General features: G+C 29.3%; 1 protein-coding gene across 1 annotated transcript; it reads left to right on the top strand.

Moving 5' to 3' along the window:
* The first annotated feature begins 1,019 nt into the window (after positions 1–1,019).
* On the top strand, positions 1,020–1,520 carry LOC111400265 (histidine-rich glycoprotein-like). Its single transcript, XM_023027685.1, has one exon. It carries the CDS (start codon positions 1,020–1,022, stop codon positions 1,518–1,520), a length of 501 nt encoding a protein of 166 aa, XP_022883453.1.
* The last annotated feature ends 9,858 nt before the right edge of the window (positions 1,521–11,378 follow it).

Here is an 11,378-nt window from a genome sequence, read left to right as displayed (position 1 = left end):
CAGTGCTGGACTACCATATGAAAATTTTCATTTTGCTGGCGAACTATAGCCTCCATTTTCGGTAGTTCATGTACGCCTACTCAATCGTCAGTATGTGGGTGAAAAAGGACGAGAGAGAATACTTTAGGTGAGAAAATATTCTTAGGGGTTTGAAATGAATAGAGCGGGTGGTGGGTACATAAATTAGTCTTAATTAAGTTTTTATTAATTATAATTATTAAAATCTAATTACCACCTGATTTTTGAAATAAAATTTAATCCCCTTGTTTTTGGAAAATTAATATTGAAATGTAGGTTTTGGGGTTATTTTCTCTGTATATAGGGAAAATTTTATAAGTTAGAGATTAAGTATGGCATATTTCAAAATTAAGAAAATAAGTTTCAAACTTCAAAAATCAGATTTTTATTAAAATTTATTCATTATTAAATTAATTATTTATTTATTTTATTAATTAAATATATTTAAGTCACATATCTATACAATTTGGTTACAAATTAGCAATTTAATTAATCACTTATTATTTTTTGGTCACAAATAAAAAATTTTATGTCACAAATTATTTTACGATCACAATTCAAAAAATTTGTAAGTCACAATTTGATCATCGGTCACAAATAAAAAATTTTATGTCACAAATTATTTTACGATCACAATTCAAAAAATTTGTAAGTCACAATTTGTTCATCGGTCACAAATAAAAAAATTAATTAGTGACAGCTTATCAAATTATTAGTCACAACTTATTTTTCGATCACAAATCAAAAAAATTAATGTCACAAATTGTGTTTATGGTCACAATTCAAAAATTTTGTAAATCACGATTTGTTTGTCACGGATAAAAAATTTATATGTTACAAGTTATTTATAAGTCACAAATCACAATTGTTATAGGTCACGGATTAATTTTATTTTTTAGGTCACACACTATTCTTGGTCACAATTTATCTTTTTAGTGGTCACATATTATTTATTAGTCACGGGTCAGTCAATTTAATAGTCACAATCAATAATATAATCTATGACCACCACCAAACCTCCGCTACCTCTACAGCACCACCACCACCGCCACTACCGCAACCACACCAACACCACTGTCACCATCGCAGCACCACAACCATCACCACTACCATCTCACCATCACGACAGACCAATCACAGAACTCCACAAATCCACCACACAACCACAAATCCACCACAAAACCGTTCCCACAAATCCACACAACCACCGTCCCCACCACAGAACCGCACGCCTCCACCACCACTGTTCATCACCACTCACCCAACCACCACATCACCGCCACACCTACAACAACTCAGTAAGGCAGTACCCTATTACCACACAATCCACACTATACCGCCACCACCCCAACGAAACCATTACATTGTCTCACTCCACAAAATCGAAGCGGTTGCAAACCACCGCTTCACATCGCTGCCCTTCCAAATTCACCACCACTATGCAATCAACCCCCGTAGCACCTCCATTGCTTCATATCGCAACAAATCGAGGCGGTTGCTAACCACCTCTTCACATCGCTGCCAGATCGCTTCAGCCGCCGAGCAAGGGACGTGCACCAACCACATCTTCACATCGCGACGAGGCTGGATTGGTCCTTCGTCGGAGTTTGTAGCTGGCAGAAGCGTTGATGTAGAGAGAGAGAGAGAGAGAGAGAGAGAGAGAGAGAGAGACATACGACAACGTCTTGGGTGGAGAGAGAATGAAGTGTTTATAAAGAGGATTGGGGTTTTGTAATGTGTATATAATGGAGTATATTAGTAAAATATTTATTTTATAAAATATTGATTAAAATAATATTTCTGATTATTGAAATATGAAACTTTGAATCTGATTTTAGAAAGTTGAATAGTTAAAGTATCGTTTTATGTAATTTCCACCTATATAATACCTCAACAGCCCAAGATACCAAAACTATTGTAGCCCAACAAAACTAGCTCATATAACCTAAGCCCACTATCTAAAATTTATTTGACCCCACACATCCCATACAGTTACCCATCTTCAATACCAGCCTAGTCCATTACATACAAAATCTATCCCGGCCCATAAATCCTCTAACTTTGTCTTCTCCAGGCTCCAGCACTGTAATTGCTTCTTCCCTTTGTCACCGCATAGAACCACCTTCGACGCTGCATACTCTGCCTCCATCCCACGTCCACGCACAACTCGATCAGTCTCTATCTACCCATTTTCTACTACCAAATCTGATCACTGAAAAGAAAAAAAAAATGGGTTTGGGCTCAAATTTGCCTGCACTGGAGTCTAGACTAGGAATGGCTCCGCCTAAATAAGAGAGAATTAGAGAATATACCCTATATTTATAATGTATTTACAATTTGCGTCTAATATTTTGCATGCTGCATATTAATTTTGTAGGAAACAATATAAAATTTTTCAATTTTTAATTATAAATTGCTAAGAGCTAAAAATAACAAAAGGTATGTAAAATGTTAGATACTTTAATATATGGTTTTTTAAGGGTATTGTGGTATGTTCATAAATTTATAATAGCAAGTTTGTAGTTTTGTAACCAAAATGTGTTTTTTTTACCATTAAGTAAAAAGGGGTGTGTAAATTATAAATTAGAAAAATACAGTATGTAAAATGTAAATAAACCCTAAATGAATGATTTATTGTGTAAATTTTCCTTTGTGCTAATTGATACATATCATTGTTGAATATAGTGTTCTAAAAAGTTTAAATCGTGACTAGACGTGGAGCCGAAGTTTCAAACTTTACGAAGTTAAGCTAGTCTAGGAGAGGCTTAAACATAAAAAAACAAAAACAAAAAAAATTCTTATTTATAATATTACTATAAATTTTTAATCAATTTAATAATTAAAATAATACATATTAAACATCTAAAATTATAAAACACAATATTTACTTAATAACTCCCACCACTAGTCAATTGTACAATTTTCATGTTTTCAAAATGCAAAAATTAAAATATTTTTCATAATTTCAATTTTCAATTAAACAATTCATACTTAATAAATTTATAGGAATTTCATATATGATTTTAGAGTTTATGATAAAAATGAGTCTTAATACCTTAATTACATAATGTAGATAACATCATAACTTAAAATCTTATTTCACTATTTAGATAAAGTCATTTTTAACTTTTGTAAAGATAAATCTTTTAAAGACTTGAAATTAAAGTCAAATGAAAAAATAATAATAATAAGCTAAAGTAAAATAAAAGACTTTTAAAAGAAATTAATAAAGTGCGTCTACGGAAGACAAAAGAATTGAAGAAAAAAATTTAACCGTTTAGAAATTGGGGGGGAAAAAAGAGTCTGTGTGCGAAGTGAGATGTTTTGTTCGAGCTTCGAGCCGGTTTTTCGAGATGTATCAGAACTTTTTCGATTTATTTCGTATAATATAAAATAATATAATAAGTAGTGGACAAACAAAAAAAAAACACAAAAAAAGAGGGAATTTTATTGATTAAATACAATGAACTTCTAAAAAATTTAAATTTGGAGGCCTTCTTCGCCTTCCACCTAAGCTGCGCAGGAAAGGCCCAAACCCAATCCCAGGGAACAGTGAAGCTTAACCCTAGACACTCTAAGATCCTTTTTCAAACCTGCTCCCATTTCGAGTTCATGCAGGCGAGTTGCAGCCTGCAATCCGAACTGAGGACGGGTTTTTGGGTCACGGCGAGACAAGCCGTTTATCATTACGATAGGTGTCAAGTGGAAGTGCAGAAGTATGTATTTAGCCAAAATACATGCAATAGAATCTTTGTATTCGGCCCAATCCTTTTCTTGTGTCGAAAGAGTAATGATTTTTGATCCTGTTCATCAAAAATTCCTAGTCTTGACTATTGCAATTCTGTTCCTGATAGCGGGTCACATGTATAGGACTAACTGGGGCATTGGTCATGGCCTAAAAGATATTTATGGCGGCTTTTAGAGCACTGGTTGAATATTAGCCCCATGCCGTGAGGTGGATGAATGGTCCAAGTCCAACAGATTGGTCCAATTAAAAATATTCAATAGTAAATATTATTGAAACGGTAATATGGTAACAGGACTAGCTAAAGTACTAAATTACCAAGGAAACTTCGCACGCTTTCTTTTCCTATGCCGGGAAAATAAGGAAAGGGAAATGAGAGTCCTATTAGGAATTTTAAGAAATTTTTTATAGTACTACGGAGTATCTAAAACTCACAACCATTATTTATAGGGTGTTTGACACCCATTTTGTTAGAAAAATAAATTTTAGAATAATAAATTGATGAAGAATGTGAATGAAAAATAAAGAAAATTGTTTTATTTACATGTAATATTATTTTAATGAAGAATATGTGATTAAAAAAAAGAGAAAGATAGAAAATTACATTTTGATAAAACTGGGAATCAAACGGATTAGCATGTATATTGAATAATTGAGACTAAACATTGAATTTAGATTAGACATACGTGTCAATTAAATAGTAAAACGAGTACTGAGTTCAATACAGAAAGTACTAAAGTATTTTTTCGACTTTTAAATCTTACCTCAATTCTACATATATGAGATGAGTTGAAAAGAAAATTAGAGAGTGCAAGAAATCAAATTCAACTCCAAAAAGAGAGAAAATCGAGAGCAACTATAAGGAAATTTGCACAGTTAGGCCAACCTGTGCAATCATCGTTCAAACTTCAAACGTTGATATCTCGATGATTCGCGGTCCTATCATCCTCATATTTCGCTAGCACGTCCACGACTCATTGTTCTCAATTACAACAGTTATTTCTTGAGAAATCACATTTAAACGGTAGTGAATTTTGCTAAGATCTTTATTTATTATTTTTTATTAGTATTCCAAGAAATAGATTTTCTTGAGATAGTTGAAACCCTATTTTATTCACATAAATAAAGATGGAAAACTATAAATTCAAGTATTTTATGTCAGTAATATGTATATATCACGTTAATGGACAGTGTGAAAATAAATTAAGAGAAAAATTAAAATTCTAACAATTATAATATTTAATCATGTTTGATATTATATATCCAACATTTCTTTAATATGTAGATGATATGCATATTACGTACATTTGCACAAATCGAGAACTCCTTTGAATTATTAAACTTGCGTACTATAAATTTATGAATAACAAATACAATCAGTTTTTATTTTAGTAAACATGTTCAGTTTGTATGCCACCGAACAGACACAAACGATAATATAACAATCAATAGGGGAATCAGAAATTATATGATAATTGTTAAAAAATGATGTTTGATTCTGATGGCTACAAATTAAAATCGGTAAATCATGATAATGATATGGATTGTACGAATATTAATTAATTAAATCAACTAATATTGTTTTCATTAATCTGGTAGGAATTATTCTATTACAATATTCATATACATGCTTATTGATTTTGACACGAATAATTAATAATTTTTTTTAATAATATAGTAAATCCGCGCTAAACGCGTCAATTAACGAATTATTCATATTTTCTTGTTTCAACTTGTTATATACATATTCCATTTTGTTTTTGTTTTTCCTTCTTGCATTTATTATCCATATTTTACACACAAAATATTAATATACGAGAATATTTATTAAAGCTTCCTATTTTTAAACTAAAAACAATTTCGAATTATGAAATAAAGTCTAATAAAAAGTTGTCCTCTTGTATTAAAGCTTTGATGAAATATTATTTTTTATTTTCTCGCTGCTTTGATCCTTTAGCAAATTTAAAATAAAATTTATGTCGAGTAAAATGTACTCACTTTAAATTGGCATCGAGAATAGTCGACTTGATCTGGCTTAGTTAGTACATGATAATGTTGATTGAGACACAAGTGTTCTTTTCATCTTTAGTAATATAAATTTTGATGTGAACATATGTGCAATGCTTTTCATTGTGAATTTTTAAGAAAGGTGAAAACGAAAGTGTACCTTTTTTTTGTTTTTTAATTTTTAGTGTTGGACCTTTAGACAAATTTTTATAACGGAAAAGATATAAAGTGAGTTTGGAAAAAACTCTTGACACGTTGTCCCATTTTTTTGGGTATTGTCTTAAGATCGCAAATCATTAAACGTAAAGATCATCTCAAAACTTCTAATTAATTGTTTGTCTTTACCATAAAAAGAAGGAAATTGCAGCGATGGTCTCTAACTTTTACATTTTTTGCAGACTGTACACTAACCTTTATTTTATGTCAGTGAAGGTCTTAAATCTTTTATAAATATGCAACTGAAGTTCCTCTAGACGAAAATCATCCAAAATACCATTAGTTGACTAGGAAAATTCCTTAAACTATTTGCTACTGTGATGATTTTATTAGATATTGATATTTTTTTGGACGATATTTTCTGACGGTATTTTGGACGATTTTATTGGATGTTGATTCCTTAATTTTTTCGATTAACTGACGGTGTTTTGAATGGTTTTTATCCAGATGGACCTATGTGCATATTTATGAAAGGTTTGGAACTTCCGTTGACACAAAATAAAGGTTAGGGTAAAGTCTGTAAAAAATGAAAAGATTAGGGACCTTGCTTCAATTTTCCCTAAAAGGAATATGTATATCGTTAATTGTACTCTTAAGTCGCATTTTTCAGTGCCATGAAACAAGAAAGTAGTGAAGTTTCTTTTTGAGTCCATTGTTTCAAACTTTTAAAGTTGCTATTTGGAGCTTAGGATATAGAATTTGTAAATAACACTAAGTCAATTTAGCCATTGCAATCGTGAACTCATTACAAATAATTATATATAAATTATTGATTTATGCATGGGTTAATATCTTCGAAATCCATAAGTCTAAAATGTTGATTTAAAACGGATCTTTCAAGGTTGACTTGTCCAAAGTATCTCAAGATATTATATATGAAGATAAACTAGTGATGCAATTTTATTCAATTTAAAAATAAAATAAAAAAATTCTTAGTTGATCGCTTTCTTTTTCAGTTTTTGACGATTGATAAGAAAGGCCTCATTTTAACTTATAATATTATATCTTTGCTTCGCATTAGAGAAATATTGTGCAAAAATAAGAGATAAAACTTTGAAGTTTTCATTAATAATGTTCAATGTTATCTAATCGATTTACTAATTACTAATTGCCCAAGAAAATATAACTATTAAATTAATCAATTAAAATATTGTACAACAAAATAAAAATTATATTTTGTGTTATAAAAGTTAAAAAAAAAAGAAAAGAAAAGAGAACGAAGAGAAGTCAATAGACTTGCGAATGTTTTACTAAAAATCAAAGCCCTATATTTATAGGGCAAAATCAAGGATACAACAATAATAATTTCTAGAATTACAGGGATATAATTGTCATTCGCCTCTAAACTCTAATAAACTTACATTTTACAACACTCCCCCTTAAATTACATATTATAAAATATCTGCCTTGTTAAAACCTTATTAGATAAAATTCCAATGGAAAAAAAATCAAAAGAAGGAAAAAGAGTACAGTTATTTTAAAATACTAAAAATAAATGATGCCTCATTAAAACCTTGTTAGGAAAATCCCGTGGGACAAAACTTAAGCTAAGGAAAAAAGTACAGCTACTCCCCCTGATATTGATCGCTGAAGATGCTTGAGTTGACACATTCCAATATCATGAAATAATTTCTCGAATGTAGATGCTGGCAGTGTTTTTGTAAATAAATCGGTCACATTGCCACTTGAAAGAATTTGTTGGATATCAATGTCACCATTTTTCTGAAACTCATGTGTATAATAGAATTTTGAAAAAATATGCTGCGCCCTATCACCTTTAATATAGTCTCATTTGAGTTGTGCAGTACAAGTTGCATTGTCTTCATACAAAATTGTTAGCTATCCTTTGTTGGAGTAACCCGCATGATACTTAGATATGATGAGTCATTTCCTCAACCATACATATTATTGATTTGCTTCATGGATTGCAATAATTTCAGAATGATTTAAGGATGTTGCTGTCAATGATTGCTTCACGGATCTCCATGATATAGCTGTTCCTCCACGTGTAAACACATATCGTGTTTACGATTTAATTTTATGTGGGTCAGAGAGATAACATGCATCTATATATCCCACTAAAGCAGATCCTGATTTTTTAAAATAAAATAATCTCAAATCAATAGTACTCTTTAGGTAATGAAAAATTGTTTAACACCATTCCAATATATTTTAGTTGGTGTAGAGCTATATCTTGCAAAGAAACTTACAGAAAATGTTATGTCAAGTCGAGTGTAATTTACAAGATAAGTTAATGCTCCAATTGCACTAAAGTATAGTACTTCAGGATCAAGAACGTTTTCTCCATCTTCAAGTTGACGAAATGGATCATTTTTCATATCTAATGATCGAACAACTATGGTGATACCAGTGGATGTGTATTATCTATATAAAAGCGTTTTAAAACTTTTTTTGTATACATTGATTGATGAATAAATAATCTTTTTGGGAAATGTTCAATTCGCAACCCAAAAAAAAAATTGATTTGTCCCAAATCTTTCATGTCAAATTCATTTTTCAAATAATTAGTAGTTTTGTTGAGCTCTTCAGGAGTTCCAATTAAATTTAAAACATTAACCATAATTGCAGATCCAATATTTGTTTTCTTTATGAAAACATATATGCGAATATGGTTATTTTCATAGTATTCTTTCAACAAATATTCGTTAAGGTGATTATACCACATGTATCCAGATTATTTTATTCAATATAATGATCTAAGAACATGATTCTCGGGCATGTATCGTTTGAGTTATGCTTCAGGCATATTAAATTTTTCAAAGATAACATTAATAATAATGCCAGATCAGTTGACTATCACGTATTTCAAATTTTATGTATCGTCAAGATAACATGATATAAACTCGTGATTTCATCCATGACGATCTTTGCAAAATTCACCATGTTGAGTCGTGCATTACACAATACGACTTCATTTTTCTCATTTCATTTTCATATAAGTATATACCTTTAGATTTTTGGATTACATATCCAAAAATTTCGTTTTTATCTACTAAATTCAATTTAAGATTGTCTCTCATTTTATTTGGCCAAACATTATTTCGATCGATATATTTCGACGCATTTATTTCGATTCCTCGAGATTCACATATGATACTGTATATCATGTATAAATTGTCGACAACTTTTTCTTTTTTTGTTCGATTCTATTTCTTTTCCCATAGTGACACAACACGTGTAGATATCTCAATTTTCAACATATCAGGTACATGAATCTCTTATGGGGTTTTATAATTTGTTATTTCTAAATACTCATAAAAAACATATGCCTTCTTAATGAAACAATCTTTGCTAACCGCTTCAGGTGTGCTATAAATATATCAAATATAATGCTAACAAATTGTCCTCTAAGACATCAATTTGTATTGGAGCATTAAAAATTGGTGCGTGAGATATTGTTGATCTCTTTAATCAATAAATGTATCTAAATAAATTATCTTTCGAACTTCTGGTTCGAATGATATTTAGCGAGAATTTAGATGATGATGCATTTATACATTATTTTCAACTTCTTAATTCCTCTGCTAATGCTGAGAGAATTGTCCAATCAAATTGACAATCATTTTTCAGTGTTATAAAATATCGCTCATTTGAAATAATAGTTCAAACTACGCACTTATTTTCAGCATTCTTTATTTTCCATCTCAGTCTATTATGGTATTCAATTTTTACATATACTACACCATCAAAAATAATTAGATGGAAAAATTATGATCTGATCATAAGCTGATTTTAATAAGGATAACTGTGATTTTAGCATGATGCGTAATAGAATTCCTTAAATAAAAATGAAAAATACTATATTCTCAATTAAATTAATTGGAGACATTTAACAAACAATAGTGTTAAATCATTTATTGATATCTTAACTAATACTTATTAAAATATTGAGATTTATGCCCACTAGTATTAATAAGACATAGTCTTGATTATATAATTTGAAAATTATGCTCATAACTTGAGCAATAATTTCCCAAAATTTTAGGTTGCGAACACCATGCAATCATCTAATATTTGTATCAAATATATTAGATACAAATAATATTTAGATGATTAACATGATGGGTGACAAGGCCCCATATATCACCCTAATTATTTTTAAGAAATTTAGGGAATTCAATCCTTAGTTTAGCTAGCGATATTTAATGATCAATTGTCGGTAATGAGAACAGATAATATATAGGAATTTATTGGATTGAAAAATCTTCAAATTCTTCATTTAATATCTATTAAAATTTTTTAACTTTGCATCATTATTGATCCAGTGATGGTCCTACTAATCATGCCAAATAATAAAATCAAATTGGACTTCTGGTTTAATATAATATATAATTCAATTATATAATCACAAAAAATATGATTAAATTATAAAATCATATATTATTCAAGTGGATAAATTAATCAATTTTCTAATGACATTAGTTATACGTTTTCCTTCAATGATAAACGTGAATTCAAAATAATATATTTTTGAAACATGTGCTGCTTTAAAAACACGTTATATATATATTGCTCATTCAAAAGCAACATGTTAATATCCTTCTGGAATATTGAAAATTATAATTCAAACTCTTCGCGAGCAATCAAATATTATTATAATAAATTATACAATAATTTACTCTTCGAGCGTAAAAATATAATTTACTTCAGATTATATGTAGTTATTCTTTTTGAGAGCAAGTAAGATCTAATTAGAATATTAATGAAAATTATAATGTGCTATTTTGAGATCGCAATATATTTTATTATTACTTTTCAAGAACAATAGATCAATATTCTTCTGAAATATGAAAAATTTTAATATCATGCTCTTCAGGAGCAATAACATATTATTGTTTACAGTAATAATTATGTGAGGATTTACTCTTCTGGAGTAAAAACATAGTTTTATGTTTGATCTTATATCATTATATTATTTAAAAGCAATAAATTATGATTAGAACATCAATATCAAAATACATATTCAGAAAAATGGACATGTAAATAAATATAGTAATTAAATTCGTGATTTTACATATAATCGATCAATATTCTTCAGGAATATTGAAATTATAATATCATATTATTTTGGAGCAATTAATATTCTTTTTTTTAAATATTAATAACATTGTGTTTCTTCAGGAACACCAACACAATTTTTTTAATATTATTTTATATATATATAAAATGTGTTTTCTTTAGAAACACAACGAGACATATAATCTTCAAGAGTATAAACACAATATTCTTATGGAATATTGACATTAACGATTCATTCCATCTTTCGAGCTAAATAATAAAATTTATGCCGTACATGAGTAACAATGAAATATTCTTCTTGAATATTTATATAACATGTGTTGCGTTTTTTCGAGAACCTCAACATTATATT

This window comes from Olea europaea, chromosome 10, assembly GCF_002742605.1.
Source record: "Olea europaea var. sylvestris chromosome 10, O_europaea_v1, whole genome shotgun sequence".
Classification (NCBI taxonomy): Eukaryota; Viridiplantae; Streptophyta; class Magnoliopsida; order Lamiales; family Oleaceae; genus Olea; species Olea europaea.
This window is presented reverse-complemented; position numbering and strand designations above follow the sequence as displayed.

Bases quoted from the DNA above. Each gene is read 5' to 3' on its own strand.
- LOC111400265 (XM_023027685.1), top strand. From the start codon at position 1,020: ATGACCACCACCAAACCTCCGCTACCTCTACAGCACCACCACCACCGC.